Source organism: Papio anubis, chromosome 12 (assembly GCF_008728515.1).
Source record: "Papio anubis isolate 15944 chromosome 12, Panubis1.0, whole genome shotgun sequence".
In the NCBI taxonomy this organism is placed as follows: Eukaryota; Metazoa; Chordata; class Mammalia; order Primates; family Cercopithecidae; genus Papio; species Papio anubis.
The window spans coordinates 86711109-86737096 of NC_044987.1; the positions used below are offsets into that span (position 1 = coordinate 86711109).

General features: G+C 38.6%; 1 protein-coding gene across 1 annotated transcript in view; it reads right to left on the minus strand.

The window, feature by feature from the left end:
* The window catches only part of LGR4 (leucine rich repeat containing G protein-coupled receptor 4), a 107088-nt gene that overhangs the window by 21819 nt on the left and 59281 nt on the right, over window positions 1–25988 (minus strand). Inside the window, exons 2-4 of the mRNA XM_009186405.4 lie at window positions 25472–25543; window positions 4673–4744; window positions 3326–3397 (exon numbers count right to left, since the gene is read on the minus strand). Coding sequence (XP_009184669.2) covers window positions 3326–3397; window positions 4673–4744; window positions 25472–25543 — 216 coding nt within the window. The remainder of the gene's footprint in view (window positions 1–3325; window positions 3398–4672; window positions 4745–25471; window positions 25544–25988) is intronic.

The following is a 25988-nucleotide window of genomic DNA, read 5'->3' on the forward strand; positions in this document are numbered from 1 at the left end:
TGATGATATATATTCCTATTCAATAAAATAGTATGTAATGCACCTCCAAATACCTACAATGCCTCTACTGATTCAGAAAATAGTATAATAAGGAAAGCTGTCAGTGCCTTTTTAATATAAATTCAGTACTGTATAGAACCTTTAAACTCTTGTGAATTCTGTGTCATCAAGGAAAAAAGATGGCCTTAACTTACTGCTAGAAAACTAGATGAGTTTTGAGCTCAGACAGTAATAAAACTATCTTCTATGCAAAATAGCATAGGTACAACAATAAAATAGCCTAATACAACAATAAAAGCACGGACACAATTTCCTCTGTACTAAAAATTTCCAAAAATTGTGAAGTCACACATAAGTAGAGATTAAAAAGAACTATGGAAAAATGAAACTCTTAAATAAGAGGTTAAACGAGAAAAACAATTTGTGGTGACTCACATGGTTAATCCTTATCCCTCAATTCACATGTAGGTGTGGTGAGACACCCATAAAAGTGAAGAGTCTGTACTTATACTGAGACCAGTGCTTCAGAGCACTGTCTCAGTGTGGCTTTGTAGCAATGATCTATGCTATTAGTATTCATCCTAACTAACAGATGAAGAAAATACTATAATTCTTTAAGCAGATGCTGAAAAGCATCAGCTATCTCACAAAATGGAAAGAATATGAAGGTTTATTCAAGGTATTTTTCTATTTAAACTCCATGTGGTAAGAGATAAACTATTGCTTTGTTTAGCTTTCTTGTTTAACGGTGAATAACATATTTATTCGCTCAATTTCTTTGTTATTTTTGTCTGGAAAACATGTTTCTATTTTCTATTCTCAAAAGCCAATTTTACAATTGACTGAGACTCATGTATTTTTAAATTTCTTGTCTAAACAAACTACAGTAACAAAATAATATTAAATGCAGATATTTAACTGCTGAAAGTCTTTGTTATCAATAAACACCTGTGTAATCAAAAGATCTCCTTTCTCTCTATTCTAACTTACCAATAATGTAAGTATTATAAACATATTTTAAAACTGAGAAAAACCTAGGAAATTTAATCTTTGAGATATTTTAATAGTCAATAAAAATGTAATCTGATGTTAAAAAATTTCTAGAGGAGATAATTATGACATGTCATTTTAATATTCTGCTGAGGTAATGCTTTAGTCATTTTAGTTTTATGGGAGGGAATTATGCTACCTTTTTATTAGTATCAACAATTGGCTTTCAGATTTTATAGTCATTATCAAACATACACTTGCATCAAACCACTTCTGATCAATTTCAATCCCTAATGAACTTTGCTTCTTTTAAGCACTATTCAAAACCACAATGAAATCTTTCATGTAATTCAGATCTGAAGAACAGATTTTCAAAATGACTCAAGTGCTGATAAGACTGTTTTACACCATGAGAGAACTTCAACTGTATCTAACTTCACCACTGCACCCACTCTACTAACAAATGCATGAACATTTCCTTCTTAAAGAAAACAGGCCTGACACATAGCAGATCCTTGTGTTTCTGATATATATGAAAACATCTCAATGCCTTTAAAAAAAAGTTTGTTTTATCTCCACTCCATACACTCATCCCAATTTTGGAGATAATTTAAACTAAGCAACTTGCTCCATGAATGATAATCACAGTATGCTTTTTTAAAACATGAAAGAGAAACCTATGATTTCTGTGAAAAACACCACTTTAAATCATCTACATTACCAATAAATGTCTCATGTACTTTAATGTACTTATTGACCACAAATTAGAGAGAATATTTGCATGTTTTCTTGGTAATTTTTCTGTTCTACAGTTGAAAGTAAGATTTTAGTCTTCTCTTTATTACCCTTTAAACTAGACAAAATAATTGAGTATTTTGATTATTAGATCTTACAAAATGACAATTCAATATGAAGGTCTTGAAGTAAAATACATTCTTAAGAAGCAAAAGAAAATATAACTATTTAAAATGTCTGATGAATTCAGGTCCAAGAGAGGTTAGATGACTTGCCCTGTGTACATCCATCCGAGGTGAGAGAGTGTGTGAAGTCAGCAAGTAACATTTCTATAAGGGAACTCATTCCCATGGATTCATTTTAAGCATCTACCTAGAACCTACTCAATTAGCTGTGGTGAAAAACAAATCCTTATATTCCATAACTTACCATTTTAGTGAAGGGAGCTACTTAATACAGACCACCTTAAATTAAACTTCCATTTAAACTAAGAATTAAATGGCCAACACCGTGGATATTCCTTGTTTATGGGTTAGATACAGTTTAAAGTTTAACTTTACAGCATATATTTTTATTTTCACATTCATTGCTCATTAACTACTAGAATATCTAACCTAAAATCAAATAGTAAGCTATAATTTATAATTTCCAGGGATGTCTCTTTGGTGCAGTTAAAAATGGCTTTATGTTAGCAAACTGATGGGACAAGCAGCTCAATCATTTTCACCGTACATTTTCTAACTTGCGCGTATTTCCTACTATTTGCAGTTATTTCAAAGTATAATACAAAACCTAAGAGACAAATTAATATACAAATACGTTGTGTCGCTAAAATGCAATTTTATACCAGCACACATAAAGGTGATAACTATTAACATTTTTTATTCAGAGTGCTTCTGGGGAGGTTGCTATTTAAAATTAGACTTCTGAATTCTACCTTTAAAAAGAAAACCAGCATTACTTCTATGTTACAGCCTGGGGATCTGCATTTTAGCAATTTCCCCCTAGTGAGTCTGTTGCAAAGCGTAGTCAAAGTACCACACTTAGAGAAACTATGCCCCAGAGTCCCATTGTATTTGGTATTTAGGACATGAAGTGAGGCAATGCAAATTTGTATTCATTATTCTAGTAGAAGCTAATGAAGTTCCCTGTTTTGAAGAACACTTTTTCATTTTTTCCGAGAAGTTCCCTTGACCACATTGAGGAATTACAATCGATTTGTTCTGATTATCATTACTACACGAAACAGAAACCTCTTTGTGGCTGTTTCTTGACAGTCAAGGCACAAGACACTAAAATATCTATACACATATAACTGGTTCCAAAGAGGTGCTGATCACCAGCTGTGCACAAGTTCATGGAAGTACACCCAGCAGTGAATACCCAGTAGCTTTCTCTCAGCCTCTAGGACAAGAGAGGAGGTAAACAGAACCACCTCCTTCTCCCTCACCAAAGGGCATTTTGATAACATCGACTAGCTATCTCTGTTTTTATCTCAGATGAAAGGATAAATCTCCTCTTTCCTTAGGATTCCAGTTCTTTACACCTTTAACAGCCAGAGTAGTCTCTTGGTGAGTCAAGAAATCAAGAAGTTACTTACAAAGACTGCAAAGCACTCAGCCCTCGAATGGCTTCACTGGGTACTGTTTTCAACTGATTATTCTGGAGCGTTCTGAAAGAAAATTTTTGGTTAGTGAGTAACAAGTGATAGTTACCATTTTTTCTTAGAAAAATTCAGAGCCTTTTTTTTTTTTTTCCAAAAAAATATTTCCAATGGGAAAATGTGGGGGGAGGCGGAGGTGGAAAGCATCTAAGACAAGAGAATTGCAAAACTCTAGGAAGCACTTGCTGTAAAGCCAGAAAGGAAACCTATACTGCTATCCCAAGCCATGCCCTAACACAGACTTGCTGGGTAATCCACGTTTCCAAGGGTGGTTTTGTTTCTGGTAATTAAGGCACTCTAGTTAATGTTCATCACCCCGGGTACTATCAGTTAATGTTAATTAGGAGCTATAACAAGTTAACTGGGAGGTATAATAAGCAAATCCGTTGGAATGCCTAATGCCTTTTCAAATTGGAATAAAGCAGAGCCCAGAAACACGGACATCAGGTAAAGCCAATTTTTCCAAGCGGATGGCAGATCCCAAGCTCTTAAGGAATAGCAGCAATGTCCTCAATGCATGTGGGGCCAGAAGAGAAACAGAGCTTTGATCATCTACTAGTTAGGGCCTGCCGAATAGATGCATAGATCCATACTGAAAATGAAATCCTTTTGATTTTTTGCCTGAAGCCATTCCTGTCACATTAATAAAATGACTGCCTGACATGAATCATAACCACAGAATAGAAGAGATAAAGGTCCCACCTAGCTCACTGAACCAGAGAGGTCTAATGACCTGCTGAAGGTCATCCAGCATGGTAGTGGCAGAAGTGGGGGCAGTCAGTTCCCCTGTTTCCTAATCTGCCACACTCCAGGCTCCTGACCATTGCCAGGAATTTACTTCCTCACTGTTCGCTGGCTATATAAATTGTAGGCATCTGAATTCCCTTGAGCTCTAAAATTATTTTAACATTTGGAGCGCTTGTAAGCCTTTTTCCCTTTTACGGTCAGGTAATTCAAAGTTCTTACAGCTATAAGTAGAAACAAAACCCTACCGGTAAAACTTAAGTATGGGTTTGCTTCAATGCATTAGGCACCCAAAAAGCCTAACATTCAACTGTAATATGCTGGAGGTCAGAATACCTATTAGTTAGAGTTTTAACTTTTGTTATCTAGATGCAGGGTTGCCCAAATCAGCCTCTAGCCTCCCACACTCCCCACTGGCCACTCCTTAAATCTTTTAATCCTGAACTAAAAGAAACTGTGCTTAACCTAGTTCCAAGCATGTTGACTATGCAGAAAGAAAATACACAGCCAGCTGTGAAACTCTAAAATTGCATTACTTACAGAACTTTGAGTTCTTTCAACCCAGACAAGGCCTTTGGGTGGATAAAAGAAAGGTCGTTGCCCGCCAATTGTCTAGAGAAAAAAAAAAAAAAAAAAGTAGCAAGAAAAAAAGATAGTGATTCAGACTTAAAATTCCGAATTTACAAAAACCTAATCTGTGATTAAAGCTCTACGTTAAACATTTCTCAAGTCTATCTGACATTAAACGTGGACTTAAACCCTTGCTAAAATGATCCTGCGAGTCTTCCAATGAGATAAATGTCTCTAGAATTTTTTTTTTAAGTCCCAATACAATAATTTAAGCAGGCACATTTTTATTCTGGTGAGGTCAAGCAAGCCAAAACACATTAAACCAAATTAAGTTTGCTATTCATGGTCACTCTGCAGCTTGCAGTGTTTTCTAAGGGCCTCATAAACACAAGACTACTGGTCAGCAGGCAAGAGTGTTTATACAGATTAGAGCAAACCAGTCTGTCAAGGAAGAATGCTTTTGGGAGGCAAGTCAGCCTGTTATCTCTGCATAACCAAGGGCAGCATATCCAGTGCAAAAGAGAGGCAAAAAGTGAGTCATTGAAAGCATAACTTTCCAAACAATGGCCTATATATTTTTTTCTGAAGTAAACAGGTTTTCCTAAAGAAATATTGACATGACAAATTCAAGTGGGGATAAAAGTAGAATAAGGAAATTGTAAGAATTCTTTGGATCCTTTTGTAAGAAATCTGGGCACCCAATTCATTCTGAGCCCTACTTTTCCTCCCATTTCCCTGTGCATAGAGAAATAGAAGAAAAAGTTGAACAGAGGATATTAGGGAGAAGAATCAGGATGCAGGGCAGTGATTCACGAAGTTAACTTGTAGACAGGTGAAGTGAAGGAAAGTTTTCAAATGTGTACTCAAAAATGATGATTGTGTGTTCATATGATCAAACACAGGACACTCCTGGTTCCTGGTTCTGTCAGGGATACTCTCCTAAACAGCTAGATTCTGTAACTATGTATATATATTTTTTAATGCTCTTTTCCACACATGTCTCAGGATCACATAGTCACCAAGTCCTCCTTTAAAATTCCTCTGTTAAAATTTATAATTAAATTTTTTAAGTTTAAAAATTTATAAAACTTAATGTTTATAATCCCTCCTTTAAAAGGTATGCATTTCCACTATTCTTCCTATTCCCTCCCTAAAACCTCTGCATCCCTAAGCCTTATTCATCAATTTATTCATTCATTTAAAAATGAGTACCTAGTAAGTGCCAGACACACAACATCTTTAGGTTCCCCCCTCTCCTCTTCTAATCTATTCCACTTATATATCCTGATTTTAGGGATATAAGAAAGATACTTTACCAGCCTTAAAATCTGAAGTCACTGTGGCCTGAAGCTCTACTTTTAGATGCATTGTTTTCTCTTGAAGTGGTGTTCCACTTATTAATAAAATGCAAATTGGCCTGGGAAGTGTAATCCTTACGTAACATTAACACACAGGCGATTGCACTGAAGATAGGGGGCAGCAAGGGGACAGGAAAGCAAACAGCCAAAAGACCCAGAAAAGGGGTAAGTATAAAGAATTATTTCTTCAATGGCAAGAATAACAATGCTGGATTCTCAGGCAATACCACCAAGTTTAGCACAGTTCATGCTCCTAAACTAAATTCTTCCTAAAAAGTCCTTCCACCATGCACTTTGTTTCTCACAAGGCATCCAAGCACCTACATGCTACACTGCATTGCCTTTCAACATTTCTCCATAACCCAGGCTCACAACAGCTTGCTTTGTGCCGTCAGCCTTGTAGCCCTTCACCTCTCAGGGCCCACCAGAAGTAAAACAAGGGACTGAAGAAGATGGTTTTAAGTCCTCTTCAGTTGCTTCCATTTTAAAATATTTCTCTTTAGCAAATCCTCTTGGTTCTAGACTAGCCAGCTTTCCCACTATATTTTTAACTTATTTATTTATTTTATTTATTTATTTTGTTGAGATGGAGTCTCACTCTGTCGCCCAGGCTGGAGTGCAGTGGTGCAATCTTGGCTCACTGCAATCTCCACCTCCTGGCTTCAAGCGATTCTCCTACCTCAGCCTCCAGAGTAGCTGGGATTACAGACGCCCACCACCACGCCCAGCTAATTTTTGTATTTTTAGTAGAGACAGGGTTTCACCATGTTGGCCAGGCTGGTTTCGAAATCCTGACCTCAAATGATCCGCCTGCCTCGGCCTCCCAAAGCACTACATCTTTTAAATGTTTCACCTAGCAACCTCATTTGTACCCCCTTAAACACTCAACTGCAATGCTGCTTCTCTTGAAAGCTTCAGTTCTTATAAATGTGCCCTATGCATGAACACTCAGAGCTCATAAACTTCGTCACAAGCTACCGTCTACTGGTTGCTTCTTGTATATTAGTCTTGTGGGCCAAGTACAAATGCCTTCAAGAGCAGGGTGTGCATCTCAAACTTCTGTTACCACCCACCAACATGCCAATTCATTAGCTAGAAACTGCTTTCTCAGAAGCTCCTCCTTGAAAATGCTCACCATTCCAAGGCCATAGCATCCCAAAGTCTACCTTAGTGCAAGCTTGGTACAAGCAATCTCAAAGGGACCTGTCTCACTCATTAAATTCAACTGATAATGCTCACAGCTGTAATGCAAAGTGTTTAAAAGGTCACATTTTAAAAGATCAAATTGCACCATAAGAGCCATAAGAGGCAGTAGTCATCTTTCCCCAGGGCCTCAGATAGCCCTGTGATTGCTCTTCCAAGTGTTAAAAAGCTAGAGTCCTCCAAAAAAGAAACACTATAAACAGACCAAGGCTGTTGCAGGATTCTTATTATTCTTTTGTCTCTAATAGGAGTCTTGAATGTCCTTTTATCTATGGGGCTTTCCTTGAGTTCAGCCTATTGTGCTGGGCTCATTAAAAAAAAAAAGAAAAGTATTTTATAAAGTAACAAAGAAAAGTAGCAAAATGCAAGAACACCTGATTATCTTAACTTGTCAACAGAAAAGAGTGTTTGACCACATTAGCCAAAATATTTGCTTCCTTTTCCCAAATCTCTGCCCCTTTTATAAACCATGAGAAAACTAAAGTCACGTAACTTCAAAAAGCATTCTCTTTCTCCTCTATCTTTATATAAATGACAAAATGAGCTCTGCATGAGGCTTATCCTGAAATACAAGCCAACGATCTGAAGAAATAAACACTGCTGGTATGTGGTGGACAGTGATAATGCCTTCCAAGAGGACACCCTACTTTGATTACTTAGTTTGTTAGAAGAGTAAACATATCCTGTGGAGCCTTCAGGAATGTATCTACCTAAGTTTACTGAGCTGCTGTGTTAATGAGTAACAAGCACAGCAGCTTGGTAAAAGCTCTGCAGCTTCAGTAATTGCACCCTCCAGAAGCTCTTCACATGTTGCTTATTTTATGAGCTAGTATTTCTTATAGCAAACCTTAGGGATGCTTCATGTCTAAAAGCTCAGATTCAGAAAAGTGCAAAGTAAATAAATAGCAGGGTTAGGAACAAAATCCCAAATTCTTTGGAAGAAAAAAACTATAAGCCTACAGTAGTTGCAGACACTGTGATAGTGACAGATGGTACACAAACATTCTTTCATTTTAATCATCTCAAGACAACCGCCCTGCTTTTCTGAGTCCCTGAGTGGTTAGGTGACTTGGCCTAAGTCACACAGCTGGTACATAAAGGAGCCAGCATTCAAGTTCTCTGGCCTGGCTGGCTGAAATACGTATCTACTTCTACCTGTATTGTGATGCCTCTGGTAGTCACCAAAAGATTAGGAAATAATTCTCAGAAAACATGGGGCAGAGTGGACTTGGGCAAGTTCATAGCCTTGTCTGAGTATCAATAGCTGTCACCTAGCAGAACAAAGCTAGTAAGGAGAGACTATGCATTAGGAGCTCAGAACTGCAATTACAGAGAAGTTTCCAACAGACCTACAGTGCCATCCTTCCCATAGCCAAAGATGACCAGCAAGAGGGGCTGAGAATGGGATTACCTGAGTGCCCAAAGGTAGGTTATGTCCTAAACTCAGTGAGACTTGGTTAAGGATATACAGCATTCTCTGTTGTTTGTTTTTTTATTTTTATTTTTTTTATTTTTTTAGGCAACTCCCAAGGAAAAAGAGGTGGCTGATCCTGAGGAGGAATTTGGCCCTCTATTAGCAAAGACCAGCCACTTCCCATTCCATGCCTGGGTTTGCACTTCAGTGCTATAGCCAACAGTTTTCTTAGTTTCTCACTACTTCAGGACCTATTGGTTACTCCCAGAAAACCTTTTTCATTGACTAAATCATGTTATTTATATTTTTCTTTTTGCCCCACAAACAATATTCTTTTACTATTTTCCAGAGCCTGTGAAATACTAAAGAAAAAAAATAACAATCAGGGTGAAAAAATCAGGGTAAAAGTGGTATGGTTTTCTGTCTGTAAAGGTGGACGGACCCAGGCACCAGTTCTTTCCCCTTTGTGTTCTGTTTCCAAAAACCACAGAAAGTGTCTCTCTGCAAGGCTTCAACCCCATCCACTCTTTGACTCCTCCTGTTATCACCTGATGTTTTTTCCTCCTGGACTACTGCCATGAACTTCCACAGTATTCCTGCCTCAAACCACTTAATCTGAAAAAGCACAATTCTAAGCATTTTCCCAAAGGCTCTCTTTTCCCCTACTGCAACTTAGCACTGTTACTACGTCCAAACACACAATGCATTGCCACCTCTGCCTCATTGCTCATACCATCTCCTTCACCTGAAATACCCACAACTCCGCCCTCTGCAAACTGAAGCCTTGTTCAAGTTGTCCAAGTAGGGTACACTACCACCGGTATGAACTCATTATGATACCACCTTCCTTTGATTCCACAGGTATCTTAGACAAAGCTGTCTCATTGGGTGCATCTTAGTCTGCCTTTAGTTCCTTTGTACTGCTCTGATCTTCTTCAATGATCTTACATGTCCCTCACGAGCAGGGACTAGGTCATCTTTACTCTGTATTCCTTTGTACGATCCCTTAAAAAGAGAAGACACTTGGTATTTGCTGTAATGTCTCCACTAAGCCCCATTGTAAGACTCTGGATTTGCAAAGCTAATATTACTACTGAAAGGGTGAGAAAGCTTCCTGATTATCTTCCCTTTTCTGCAGCTTTTCTCATTTCATTTCTACTCCCTCAGTCTCCTAACAGGAAAGAAAGAACTACGTGGCTAAAGTGTCAAGTGCCAGGGCAGACATTTTCTTTCTTGACATATGCTGGAAGTATATTTTCTTAAGGAAAGGTGGGGAGGAACTTTAAACACAGGAACATCAGTCCACTGGTCCACAGTAGTATCTCAACACACGCTATGTTGTGCACATGATCACACAGAATTAAAACAAGTCTAGCAGGATTTCAAAGGGGACACCGTTTACCTAAAGACAACTCCCACTTACTCTGTTTGCTACAACAGTCCCAGAAGCAAAGAGAGCAAAGACAGAGAATGGAGAGAAAGAGAAAGGGCAGAGGAGAGGCAAAAAGCAATCCTCTAGATTTCCGCTTTCCCATTGGATTTGGAACCATTCCAGGAAGCGGCATACAAGTGACAGTGTGTAATGTATCTGTGAATCTGTTTTGTGTGCATTTATTATTCATAAAGACCATGGATTGACATTAGGGGCTCCTTCCAGGGAAAGCTTTTTGGAAAGCAAGTTTTCAATAATATCCTCGACTCTTAATGCATATATGACCGGAAATTTCCTATCTGCTCTCCCTTCCAGCAGGGGGAAGAAGTAGAAACTGCGCTGTCTAAATATGGGGCACTGGTCAAGGGTGTGTGTGAAGGACTAGGCCACATTTCAGATGGTAACCTGGGCCAAAGTTAATTTCTTCATGAAATGCACTGAGCTACACTAGTTTCTTCCCTTGGGAAGCAACTTTAAAAACATGAGAGGCAAGTGTGAAATACAGAATTTACCAATTGGTGTTATTTCTCTGAGAAATGCTGTGACTAGGTTTCTTGTGGTCTATTACAGAAATTTCATTGTAGCCATTTGGCTGGAATTCTAGCCAAGAATTAGTAGAGTAAGAAATACCATATACACACTGATTAGACATATGGACTGAGCAGCGGGGAGGGCACATGAGGATTCAGTGGCTTTTAGCAGCTGTTGTGAGGAGACGTCGGGCAGAAAAAGCAGAGGGAGGCTACAGCAACTGTGCACACAAATAATAGAGTACTTTCTTACTAATGGCAATTTCCCTTTCCCCTTATGGAGAGGTTGGAGAGTAGATGATAAAGCCAGAAGAGAGTGACCACAGCCTCCCATTCACTATGTTCCTACCTTCCCTTTGCAGAGGTGGTTACCAGATGGCCTGGTATTTTGCTCCCGTCAAGTCCTGCCTGAAAAGTACTTTGAACACCACCATTCCCTTCTGAGCAACATTTATCTACCCCTCAGCAATGTTTTCTCCTCTTCCTCTTTCTTTCTCTCTCTCTTTCTCTATTTCTTTCCTTTTTTTGAGATTAAGTTTCGTCCTTATTGCCCAGGCTGGAGTGCAACAGCAGGATCTCAGCTCACTGCAACCTCCACCTCCCAGGTTCAAGCAATTCTCCTCCTGCCTCAGCCTCCCAAGTAGCTGGGATTACAGGCATGCCCCACCACACTCGGCTAATTCTGTATTTTCAGTAGAGACTGGGGTTTCACCAAGTTGGTCAGGCTGGTCTCAAACTCCTGACCTCAGGTGATCCACCCCCCTCAGCCTGCCAAAGCCCTAGGATTACAGGTGTGAGTCTGAGTCACCGGGCCTGGCTCTCCTTGTTTATTTTTACACCTACCTTTTTTTTTTTTTTTTTTTTTTTTGAGACGGAGTCTCGTTCTGTCGCCCAGACTGGAGTACAGTGGCACAATTTCAGCTCACTGCAAGCTCCGCCTCCTGGGTTCACGCCATTCTCCTGCCTCAGCCTCCCAAGTAGCTGCGACTACAGGCGCCTGCCACCACGCCCGGCTAATTTTTTGTATTTTTAGTAGAGATGGGGTTTCACTGTTCTACACCTACTTTTGAAACCACACATAGGAAGTATCACAGGTGGTACCCAAACATAGCCAGGCTGCTTCTCCTGGGATGCCATTCTATTCCCTCAAGTGGGTGGATCACCGCAGTGCCGTGTATGTGTGAAGCACACTAGGCACAACCACCAGCCCATGACACTGCCTGCAGAGAAGGCATTTCTAGTTCAAAACTGAACTAAAGCATTTAACAGGATGCGAGTGACATTCTTTTATTAAATATAATTTGAAATCATCAAGATCCAAAATTTTGGCAACTGCCTTTTTTTTTTTTTCTTTTTGAGATGCAGTGGAGTTTTGTGCTGTCTTCCAGGTTGGAGTGCAGTGGCATGATCTCAGCTCACTGCAAACTCCGCCTCCTGGGTTCAAACAAGTCTCCTGCCTCAGCCTCTGGAGTAGCTGGGATTACAGGCGCCCACCACTATGCCCAGCTAATTTTTGTATTTTTAGTAGAGACGGGGTTTCACCATGGTGGCCAGGCTGCTCTCAAACTCCTGACCTCAGGTGATCCACCTGCCTCAGCCTCCCAAAGTGCTGGGATTACAGGTATCAGCCACCATACCCGGGTGGCAACTGTTTTAAAAAGCAAAACACATACTTCTTAAAGTCCTGGGCCATATATTTATTAATATGTCATGGGCTATGTGTTCAGAACTATGTTGGCTCCTGTGAGAAATAAAGACTGAAAGAGGTATACTGGTTCCCATGTAGGAGCATTTGGTATCAATATACGTAACAAAAAACTATCATTTGTGTAGTACTTTTCATTTTCCTTGTCCTATTATTATACAGGTTGAGCATCCTTAATCTGAAAATGTGAAATCTGAAATGCTTCAAAGTTCGAAGCTTTTTGAGTGCTGACATGCATGACACTCAAAGGAAATGTTCATTGGGTATTTTGAATTTCAGATATTCAGATTTATGATGCTCAAGCAATGGAAATATTCTAAAATCTGAAAAAATGTGAAATCCAAAACACTTCTGGTCCCAAGTATTTCAAATAAGGGATACTGAACCTACTGGCCCACAAAACCACCCTGTGTCATGGGCCAAGCAAGCTTATCACCCCCCCAGTCCTCCTGTTTTTTCGTTTTTCTTTTTTTTAAAGAAAAGGAATATGAGCCTATTTCCTACGTGCCTTCCCCAAAGACCTACAGCACCTAAATAATGTAAATCCCAGGAATAAAACAATGTAAATAAACTAATGTAAATCCTAGAAACAGAAAAGTGTTGTTTTGTGTTATTTTATTCCTTTTCTTTCTTTTTTTTTTTTTTTTTTGAGAAGGAGTCTCACTCTGTCAACCCAGGCTGGAGTGCAGTGGTGCAATCTCGGCTCACTGCAACCTCTACCTCCCAGGTTCAAGCGATTCCCTTGCCTCAGCCTCCCGAGTAGCTGGGATTACAGACGCCCGCCACTATGCCTAGCTAATTTTTGTATTTTTAGTAGAGATGGAGTTTCACCATGTTGGCCAGGCTGGCCTTGAACTCCTGACCTCAAATGATCCACCCACCTTGGCCTCCCAAAGTGCTGGGATTACAGGCGTGAGTCACCGCACCTGGCCTGTTTTGTGTTATTTTCTACCATTGACTTCAAGAGGACCAGAGGATATGGTTACTTAGTGAATAAAGAGGGCTAACGACTAACAGCATCCTTTATAGTTCTGCTTCGACACTGTTGCTATCAGTATAATCCTCATCTGAGACAGCACATCAGAATAGTTCTACATCAACTAACGATGTACTACCCCATTTCTTCACATACTAGGGAAGACTTGCATCTTCATATAACTCTTATGAAAGTATATGTAAAAATTTTATGTTTTAAGAATGTACATGAATTAAGAAACCCTTATTATGGAAATTCTCAAGGTTTTAGGATAGCTTTCCTTTGCCGAGAAGGGAGAAGTTATTTCACATATATTTCATATTATATATTTCTATTTAAATGCACGACAATGAAAGCCGTAATGCTTAACAAAAAATAAGTATGTTTCTGCTAAAACTTGGTTTACAGGCCATCTAGAACTCTTCTACCTACTAAAGAGCTTTATATTCAATTCAAGGAAACTTTTTAAGTTCCACCCGCACCAAATTGGCCTTGTGTCTCCCACTTCTTACAGGAACCCATGGAATACTTTATTTTATAGGTAAATCAGTAAAAACCCAGGCAACAGTTACACTTCCTGAGCAAAGTTATCCTGACAACCTAGTCATTTACCCTCTGGAAATAAGCACATGCAATATCCGCCCATGTGAGGAAATAATATGTTCCAGCTTTAAAAAAATTTACAGCCAACGTCAACCAACAAATATTTATTGAGTTTCTACTACAGGCCAAGTACCCTAGGTATGGCAAAGGAGGTACTGAGTTTTCCCATGACATTTCTTGTTTCATTTCTTTTAAATAAGGACAGTTCATTAATCACAAACTTCAATGGAATTCCATTTTTATATAGACAGATAAGGTTTCTTACATCAATCAATTCAAAATGAGAAGAAATCCTTTATCTTAATCCCTCCCTCCATTTCAAGTTCAAGAATGTGGTAACTGCCACCAAGGTCATATAGAAGTGTGACAACAGGCCCTGCCCTTCCTTAGAGAAAAGTCAATAGAGTTGAGGAGACAAGTACACACTGACACACTTGACGCATGAAATAACAAGGCATGCAATACGCTGCTAAGTGGTGAGGAGTAGAGAGAGTGCAAGAGGGGCTTGGAAAAGGAAGATCAGAGAAGGCTTCACATGGCAGAAAGGGCTCAAATGGCTGTATAAACATGGGTAAAATGTGAATATAGAGAGGTACTCTGGCAGACCCTGTTGGTTGCCTACCTAACACCCATTCACGCCTTCCTGGCAGAGCCTATATTTGTTCAAATATCCTCTCGTCCACATGACTCAGCTCCATGAGTAAATACCAACTGACCTTAACCCATCCTGCTGGTCCCATTCCGGTAACTGGTTTAGGGATAGACCTGTGACCCCAGCTCTGGTTAATGAAGTGAGAGGAAGTCTACCAGGGGTATCTGAGAAAGACAGTTCTACTCCTAAATGAGAATACATTAGAAGGATGACCCTTTTCTCCTTCTAGGTGCTTTCCTGTCTAAGTATTCTATGTGGAGTGATAACAGGATGGTACAGCCCCTCCTGGGGAGAGCACACTAGGAAGTAGGAGAGAGCCTGGGTTCTTGATGACGTGGCTGAGAAACTCCATGAATCAGCCCTGGAATAGTTCTACCACCTTGTCATGTAAGATAATACACTTCCTTACTGTTTAAGTTACTTTTAATTGAGTTTTGTCACTTGCTGCCAAAAGCACGTTAACTGCCTAAATGATAACTATTCTTCTTTTCTTACCTAGTAATAGAATGCTGATTTTAGTCCAGACAATGATATACCCAGCCCAAAAGTCCTGTTTCCCAGCATCCCCTGCTGTTTGGCCATGTGAGATGTGAACAGATGCATTGTGTGGTATGTTCAAGATGGCTTCTTAAAGGAAGCTGGCTACTGGGAACTATGCCCCTCTTTATTCCCTACTTCATCCTATCTACTGCTGAGAATAGGGTCTTGATGGCTACAGCTCCAGTACACAGTCATCTAGTGATCTTGACATGTAAGTGAATACACGAAGAACTACAGAGCAGAATATCAGGGCCTACATCTCTGCCAACTTTGTGGCACATCATAGTAGCTCCAGGTCACCAGGCTGCAGATTTCATATTCAGGTAAATAAAATACAGCCTGGTGTGTTTAAAGACACTGTTACTTGGAGTTTTCCATTATAAACAGTTAAATCTAATTGTAATACAAGAATTTAGGAAAAGACCTAAATTTGGCAAGCCACACTGTAATAAAAGCAGCACAATTAAAGACAGTACATCTAATAAACAAAGACTAGATAGGATAAGAATGTTTCACAGCTGGGTGCGATGGCTCATGCCTGTAGTCCCAACACTTTGGGAGGCCAAGGCAGGAGGATTGCTTGATCCCAGGAGTTAGACACCAGCCAGGGCAACCCCATCTCTACAAAAAATACAAAAATTAGCTGGGCACAGTGGCATGTGCCAGCTACTCGGGAAGCTGAGGTGGGAGGATCACCTGAGCCCACGAGGTCAAGGTTGCAGTAAGCTGCATTGCACTCCAGGCTGGACAATAGAGTGAGACCCTGTCCAAAACTGCTGTTTATAACACCACCACAAAGCAAGAGATTTGTTACATAAAATGTGAATCATCCAAATGATAAAGCACTATGCATTTATTAGATGATGGTAAAAACTAGATGCATTAATATGTAAATATTATAATATGGCAGATATAGTATAAATGGCAAATATAGTAGGAGTCTATTTTTAAAGGAAATTGTATACATATACTCGGAGAAAAGTTTGGAAGGATGTACAAAATATTAACCATAGTTATCTCTCCATGGTAGGATAATGGCTCCATATCTTTCAAATACGATAAATCTTCAAGATTTAAAAAACTGAGTATCCACTTATTTTTTGTAATTGTTTTTAAAAACAATTTTTTATTAAGCATTTTTTATTAAGTCCAGTTTTTATTAAGCATTTTTATAACTACGATTTTTAAAAAAAGCTGAATGTATCTGTGATACAAATATTCTAGCATATCTAAAATGATCATCTTTGAAGTATGCATATAGTCCAAACTAACAGGTAGTGAACAGGGGAAAATGATGAACAAATTCTAAGTCAAAGGTCCCACTAAAGCACATATGTATTGAGTTGAATAAGCATGGCTTGACTAAGAGTGGTCAATGTATGAAAGAAATGACTTGGCCTATTTTCTTGCTGGAAAATTGAATCCCACTAGTAGAAAATCAAACACATTTTCATTCACTTATAGTCACTACTATATTTAGCCAAAGAATAGTCAGTATTGATTAAAATAAATAAATGAACCAGCAAACCATGGTTTCATTTGCCTCTCTACACTTTTGGAACCCCATGCCAAACACTGTGATACTGAACCACTTGATTCTCCTGCTTGATTTCCACTAGTCCCCTATGAAGTTCTGATTAATCAAATCCAAACTCTGATTCCATCACATCTTTCATCACCTTCATTCCTGGGCTGCTAAGCACTATGGGACAAAATGAAAGATGTAGTTGGTTTCACTGCAAATTTATATCATCTAAGCCCAACTCGGTCCTTACAATTCTTCAATAATACTTTCTTCATTTCAGACTGACCCAATTAAACAAATGTTTCCCACAGTATGCCTAGTCCCTAGATCCTAGTGTCCTGTGAATAACTACGGTTTCCTTCTGCCCAGCAGGTCCTCCTTTCTCTTTTCTTCTGCTTCCTTTGGGGACTTCTCAACTCCAAGCAGTCCTACCAGGATGAGTCCAAAACCCAGGTGGCACCATACCATCCCAAACAGAGTGCAAGGATAGGCATATGAGGTCAGTCTGGCCAATCAGGATCCCCCTAGGAGTTTTGCAGTGAGGAACACTTTTAGATATTTATTTTGGGTGCCTAGATGCAACAATGTACTGAAAGGTGTATTTCCCACTCTATGGAGACAGGCTGTTTGCAACAGGAAAGAATGAAGCCAAAACACAAAAGTAGAGACAACTGAAGCTAAGAAACGGAAAGCATGAGAAAACCCTTGTAGCTTTAAGCCTCGAGATCCAATAACATCTGAAGCCAACTCCACTTCTGGACTGTCTAGTTTTATCTACATGCAACAATAAATCCTCTATTATGCCTCAGCTGGGTTTCTGTCTCTTAAACCCAATGAAGTCCAGTCAAATGCAGTACAACTTCTAAGTTTTAGCCACTCTCCAAAAACCGCCTATTAGCAGTCCCCAAATGCCTGTTTCTCGATGAGCTTCTTTACCCAAAAGTCACTTTCACCAACTTACTGAAATGATTCCAAAATACTTAAAGAAGTCAAGGCCCTTTCTCAGTATCTAGTCATGGGCATCTTTCTCCAGCATGTCAGTGTTGATCCCTCATTTCTTTGTGAAAAACCTCTCCTCCCACAGCTCCTGGGGCAGAGTTCTGCCCCAGTTCTCCTGCTCCTCTGGCACTCGGTCTTCTTCCCACACCCTGATTCAAGTGTTTCCCAAGGAGTTGTCTTTGGCCTTCTTCCCTTTTCTTCTACCCTCTTTCCCTTGGCAAGCTCTTTCAGTCTAATGTTTCCAGTAATGACCTCAAAATAAAAGACTCCTAAATCTATACCCATGATATACTATTCTATAATCTATGCCCTTCAATCTCTATCGTGGACTCTACTCCTGAATTTCCAGATGCCTCCACCATAATCCCACCTGAACTCCACATGTATGTTAAAAACAGCATTTAATTATCTTCTCTTCTAAAAAATTTTCTCTTTCTGCATTGTTGCTAATTTTGTCAAAGCACCAGCAGACTCCTGGTAATCCTTTTTTTTTTTTTTTTTTTTTTTTTTTTTGAGATGGAGTTTCGCTCTTTTTGCCTAGGCTGGAGTGCAATGGCGTGATCTCGGCTCGCCGCAACCTCCGCCTCCCAGGTTCAAGCAATTCTCCTGCCTCAGCCTCCCGAGTAGCTGGGATTACAGGCATGCGCCACCACCCTGGCTAATTTTGTATTTTTAGTAGAGACAGGGTTTCTCCATCATGGTCAGGCTGGTCTCGAACTCTTGACCTCAGGTGATCCACCTGCCTCGGCCTCCCAAAGTGGTGGGATTACAGGCATGAGCCACCATGCCCAGTGACTCCTGGTAATCTTAAAATTCAGTGTTAATGATGTTACCCCTATCATCCCAGCCAAGACATTCTCCTGATTCTGTTTCCATAACATCTTTTGAATAGGTGCCCTCCTCCTTCTTCCTGCCTCCCATCTGCCCTAATTCGGATTCTCATAATTCTCACCTAGACAATTGCCATTGGCATTTTCATTTCTCCCTGAACTCTCTCAATTTCAAACTCTCTGCCATGAGACTACATTTATCGAAGGTCATATTGAACAAATCATTCCCTAGCTCAAAAAAACTTCAAGAGTCACTCAAGAGTTTAAACTCTGTCAGTCTGCCAAAATGTCCTTAGTCTAGCCCCAAACTCTATGTATCTTTTCCATAACTTCCTTTCAATAATTCAAAATTGCAACCAAACCAACCATTTTTACCACCTATCCCAGTCTCTGTCCCCATCTTTGCTCACACTCCTCTGCAGATCCTTGCACATGTTCTCTTGAATAACTCCTCCTATCCCTCAAGGCTCTCCAGAAATGCCATTGTTCCTTCTTGCTAGAAGTAATTTCCCTTCTGATCTGAACTCCCATAACAAGTATACCATCCCTCTCCCTTGAAGGCAAGAATCCCCTTTGGTGCACTGAACGTAGTGGTTCAGCCAACAAAAGTTTGTTGAATGTATTATACATTGTCTAGCAAGTCCTTCCTCATTCCCCTTTCCACATCTATAGGGGCATAGTCAGATCTGGGATTGACACCTAGCTTATAATGAGCTATGTAAACTTGGGTCAGTAACTTAACCTCTCTGATGAAAAGCTCAGGCTATCCATCAGCAAAATGGGAATAAAGATAGCTCACAGAGTTTTATGAGTTAAAACAAAACAATGTTTTCCAGAAGGGCCTATGTGGCGTATTAGTACAAGCTCCCTCATGATTTCTCTGTTTTCACCCTTAATCTCTACTCTGAGAGCTCCCCAAATGACACACTATAGGGAATGGCTTGAGTAAGATAAGTAATACTCCTATATGACTTCTGTATGTGCTTCCCAACAATAAGGGCGGTGATCTTTGCTAATATTTTTAACTGTGAAACATCACCAGAGCAACTGAGGAATTATTTTGCTTTTTCTGGGACATTACTGCAGTCAATAGAGCTTATCTGAGAAGGCTACATCAGGGGAGTAAACGTTAAGTGAGTCAAACTTTAGTTTGGAAGCAAAGGGAATTCCTTGTATTAGAAGAGAACAATAGCTACTTTGTACAGCTCTGAACAACCCAGAAAGACTATTTTGAGACTAGGCATCTCAGAGATACAAAAATTGGTAAGATATAGAAGAGATGGCATTGAACTCTGTAACGTCTAATTCTGGCTCAGTTACATATTAACTGTGTTACTGCGGACAAGCCACTTATCTACTATTGGGTCTTGATATTCCCATCTGTAAAATGGTATGGCTAATTAAGGAAATTTTATTCTGGGAAGAACTCCTTGTTCACAAATTTGTTCAGTAAACTTACTACAGGAAATACTGGGCAGCTGATCACCTTTGACAGTTAGATGTTGACCTACTTAGAGTTGCAGGTAATAGTGAGTGGATGGTCCCTTTAGCTTCCCTCCAATTCTGTGCCTTTTGAGGCAACATTATAGCTTAGAAATTAAGAGCAATGACTTGAATCAGATTAACATAGATTCAATTCCTGGCTGTGCTTTTATTCTATGAGCACAGTTAGGTTTTCCACCTCTCTAAAGCCTCCATGTCATCATCTGTAAATAAGTAATAATAAACTCCTCATAGGGGTCTCAAGAGTATTAAATGCAGTAGAATATATTTTTAGCACATAATTTTTAGCATTAACTTTGGTAAAGACTATGAAAAAATAGTTTTAGAAATTTAAAATGAATTATTGAAACACAGGAACCAGATATAATTTATTATTCTGGATAATATCCTGGACCAGATTTTTTTTTTCTTTTTCTCTAAAGGATATCAGTGGGACAGCTGTTGAAATTTGAATAAGAATTGTAGATCAGATGATAATATATATCAAAGCTAGTTTTCTGAGTTTGACAATTGTCTTGCAGTTATTCAAGAGAATATCCTTGCGTTTCTGGACTACACAATGCAATATTTAAAGATTTATCTACAATTTACTCTCAAATGGTTCCGAAAAATATGTACATATATTTTGTATGTGTGTGGAGAGAAACAGAGAGAGAAAGTTAACATTTCAGAAATCGGAGTGAAGGATATATGAAAAATTATGCTTGCAATATTTTCTAAGTCTGAAAATACCTTAGTACAGAATATTATATTGATGTGTGTGCAGAATGTTTTTAAATATGTTTTGTATATGCTATTATGAGTTGAATTACATATATGAATTGATAGCTGTATTTGACATATGTTATATGTGTGTATAAATATGTAATTCAATTATTTCAAACTATTTAATTTGACCCACCCCTGTTTTTATTTGATTTTAAAACTTTCTGTCTAAATTATTTACCAGTCCCCTTCTGTAAAGCAGTAATTCCATTTAGAAATAACTGTCCTATAGGTGAAATAAAATGACAGGTAATCTTCAATTAGTATTGAGAGACCTAAGTTTCACTTTAGGTCTTGTGAAGAGACGTAAGTTTCACTTTAGCATCGTGAAGTCTTCCAAAGTCAAATTATGTTTTGAAACGACTGGAATTATCCTAGTCATATAGTGTGCATTAAACAGTAACTGTCCAAGTGCCAAAGCTGGCAATGGCTTCTACTGCTTTGCCACATCAAAGTAACAGCCACAGCAATTTTTTCAGTGACAGACTATGGAAAATTAGCTGGATATTCCTTCTACTGTTTCTAACTCAATCATTTTCACAGCTCCAAATTTCAGCCATCCCCCAAATGACTACTGATACCCAACAAGCCTAAAGGAGAGCCAAAGCCACGTCTGACAACATCAGGTCAGGCAGCAGAGCCTGTCAACACTAAGTGAATGTTTTCTTTAATCTGGCTTTCCTTTTACAATGCAAACAGAAACTGCAACTTCTATCCCCAAGCAAAACCATCTCTCTTCCAAATAACTTTAAGGAAGACTGCAATGTTTAAGATGATTAGTGAAATTTCTCACGGCGACATAGCACTTTATGGTCACAAATCACTTTTACATCAATTATCCCATATTCCCTTTACAGTACTTCTGTGAGAAGTTCCATTGTAAAGAATAGGAAAGTAAAGTGCAAAGATTTCAGAACCTTGCATGTACGGAATTTGGGGCCACAATCTATGTTTCTATATTCCCAAAAGGTGTTGGGGGAGAGCAGGAATCACTAGGTAACACTATTTATGAACTATAAAACTTTCAGAAAGTAGGTTAAATATACAGAAGGAGCAGGATTGGAAAAAGAGTGAGAAAAAAAGGTTAAATGTGAAAACAAAACAACTGGCAACAATAGTATCTAAAGTACATTTCACTGAAAAAGTTGGATGGAATATTTTCCTGAGAACAAATATATTATCACTCACAGTGTTCCAGAAAGAACTGGGCTCTAGGGACCTGACTTCAAGTCCCAGCAAAACAACATACCAGGCTCACGAACTCCAATAGGCCATTAACCTCGTCAGCTCAATGTCTACCTTTGTGAAACTGACTTTCCTTTCAGAGTTATGGGAATGGACTTCTGTTCATTGTAAAGCTCTAGACACAATACTATTTACGATCCTATCTTTATAAAATGGAATTCTTTGGGCCCCAAATAGATCAGCTGTCTGTGTTCTCAGTCTCAGCAAACGGCACCCAGTTATTTGGGGCAAAAACCCTAGTCTCATTCCTATTACTCATCCAAATATCAAATTAAACTCCTTTAGGACAAATCTAAATTTCTTATCTTAAAATGACCCTTCATTATCTGGCCTCATCTCCTGACATTTTTCCGTATGTACCCTTTAGTCTTGCCATAACAAGACACAACTTTATGTGTCCTAAAACTTCTGAAATTTTCCATCTCCATGCTTTCCACATGCTATGAAGTTCTTCCTAGAACACCCTTACTACTACCCTCATTTGGTTAATTCCTACATGTCCTTCAACACTCAGCAGAAGCTATTGTGGACGACTTTCCCAAATGCTACAGTCTTAAGAAAATACACTGTTTTAGGCCTCTGTCCCTGCACATGCGTCTTCACCATGATGCAACAAGTGTTAGTTTCATTTCTCCCTCTAGATCAATGTTGTCCAATAGAACTTTCTGCAATGATGGAAATGATCTACATCTGTACTGTCTAATATAGTAGCAACTAACCACAGGCAACTATACGAGTACTTGAAATGTGGCTAGTTCAACTAGGGAACTGAATTTTTCATTTTATTTAATTTTACTTATTTTAAATCTAAACATAATAGCTACCTGTGGCTAGTGGCTACGATGCTGGACAGCACAACTCTAGAGGGTCAGTCAACTCTGAAGATGGGTCATGCTTGTATCTGTATTCCCAGCACCTGCCACCTTGCATAGTGTAGGATTCAGAGTTTATTGAAAGAATAAGGAAATGTATAAGTATTCATACATACTTTCGTATTCTTGGGAAGTGATTTCTCCCAATACCCCAAGCATTCTATCACATTCAAACATTCACTACATCAAATTTTGCCAAACCCAGTCACATCTTGTAAAGCACACCTCATTAACTAACATGGAAAAAACCCTCAGCAAATAATTTCTACTCAGGGCATTTGGCTTCATGATCACTCTTAAATGACTTCCAGATGACTCCAAGACAAAGTTATGCTGTTTATGAAATATTACAATAGTCATGGCAGCATCATTTTGGAATGTCAAAATCAACTACATTGTTTAATAAGGAAAAAGCATAGGCTTTTTATATTTATTTTAGTATTTATATTAATGTGAAAAATAAATTCCCTTGAATGCCTACAGTACTGTAAAAGTTATTAAAGACTATTTTGAAGTATTCTTTAAAAATAACATTCTGCTCTCCTAACTGAATTCATTTTTAACTGAATTCATTTTTGAAATACCATACAACATTTAGAGAGAGTATACGGACTTGATTTGATGGGTTTCATTACTATGATAGGAGAATATGGAGAGAATATGACCTTGCTACAAAGAATGAGCAGCCAAATTCAATTTGATTCCAATTAAAAGTCCTGGTTGGCAGAATTCATGAGGTTGGCATATGGTTGGTTATTTGAGATTTTAAGAAATCCAAGACGTGAACTTCGCTAAGCAGATTAACCAGGTTTGACTCCACATCCAGGTCTTCACTTCCAAATTCCTTAAAGATAACCGACAATCAAAGGCATCAACAAAGATGGTCTGCACACAATGGCCCCATCCAGAATGAGGGGAGCTTCTCCATTGCTGGCCTGGTACATTACCTATCCCATAGTGATTAAATTATACAATGGCTGAACAACCATTTGTTAATGTCCTTCCATTGCATAATTACTTCTGTAAAGAGAGACTAATCCTATAGTGTCAAATTGTATGTGAAATAAAAAGGAAGAGGTAAAGCATCTTAAGGCTGGATAAGGGGGATGGAGGTGGAAACTTCAAATGGATGGTTTGCTTCTTTTAAACTCAATTGAAAAATATTAATTAAAAATAAATTTATTACAAAATAATTAATGTTCACTATAGGAAAAAAAAAACATAGGAGGCAAAAATAAAACATATACTTTTACCCAAAGATAACATTTGGTATATACTCTTCTGCTTTTTTTTCTTATGCACTTTGAAAATAGTAAAATAAACATTGGCCAGCATTTATATAACATTCATTCTGTTTCATGTACTGTCCTAAGCATTTAACATAAATGAATTCACTCTGTCTTCACTAGAACACTATGAGGGAGGGACCATTATTAGCTGCACCTTTCAGACAAAGAAACTGAGCAGAAAGAATAATTTGACCTAGCTCATAAACTTGTAAGTGGCGAATAATCTCTGTTCAACTTTTGCTGTGGGAGCATTATGTTCGACTAACTAGTGTGGGAGGAAACATTTCTCTGTATTAAATCTTTAACTACTACTTCAATATTCTATGAGAGTACACAACCTGGGTATCTTATTTGACTCCTGTTCCCCATTCTCTAGGGGAGGGGCCAAGCTAAAAGATGGAGGACATTCGCTGACTTGGATCTAATACTCAACAGCTGGGCTGTATGACACAATCTGTAATATGAATTTAGATTCCTTCAGGGCTATATCTCTTTGATGTTCTTAGTATCAAACTGTCACCCTCCTACCTCTATATATTATATAATCCATTAGCTTGGCCTTTAGAAGCCTATATTAACTTAATTCAAGTCGATTTTATTTTTTCTCTGGGATTCTTAAAATATAATATACAGTTCCCAATTCTTTTAAAACCCAAAGTGCCTATTTTGATTATGGATTTCAAAAAAGTGTGGAGAGCACAACAAAAAGGAGGTTGAAACAAGGAGAAAATATTTCTACAGTGCAAACTGTTAAACTGGAAATGTAAGATGCAACTGACAAGTTCAGAAACGTTCTCAAAGTTAAAGGTGCTCATAGAGACCTGGACAGTGTTTCATGCCTTCACCCCATTTCCAAAGGTCATCTGCAATTGTCCAAGGGGTCCTACCCTCAGTTTTCTGCTGGCTTGCTGTTGAGATTGTTGCTCAATGACCCTGAAACACCTTGTGTTATTTTTTGTGGTTCTGTTACCCATATAGCAACTCCTTGGCAACAATGGTAATTATACAGCAGCCTTGTTATCTCAGAATAACACTGTAATTAACTGGTGTCACTGCAGCATTTGCAGTTATAATAATTGCAGCAAAAAAGTCCTGTGGAAGTAGCATTTTTTAAGTTACGGCTTTCAAAAATAGCTTCGGCAACTACGCTACTTAGAAAACCAAGTTTATTTCCTCCAAGAAACATGATTTCCTCCTCACAAAGCCCACTGAAACTAAGCTATCAGAATGTCTCCTAACAGAAAACATCAGACTTTCTCTGTAGCAAAAGCTTCCAAAATGAATTGGGGAAAAAGTCATACACACACATTTCTCAAAGTAATACTTACAGCTCTTCTAGAAAAGGAAAGTTCTTAAATGCATCTTCTGGCAACTGAGTAATGTTGTTCATACTGATATCCCTGGAAAACATAAAGTTAAGAATATTGTTAATTAAGTGGCATGAAGCTTAAAGCATTTAATCCAACAGAAAACTAACTAGGTGCTACAATTTTGTGAAAGGGCATAGAAGACACATAGAAACAGTCACAATTTGGCTTCAGAATGCAAAATTCAGAAAACACAGAAAAGCTAAATGTTTTGTTATAAATTATGTCACATAATTTAGAAATATACTCAGATCCTGTATTTTCCCCTCTTAAGTATCATTGGAAAAAAAGTCTCAAACTACCTACAATAAGTGGGCCAGGGTGACTTCCCTGTGCTCTGGTATTCATGGCAGTACACATACCTATCAAAATAAACCAATGACTACTCTAGGAACGATACATAGAATTTGCAGGTGAGGGTGGCTTCTGGAGTCACTCAAGGACAATAAAAGCATATCCTAGCTCTACCCTAGTCATA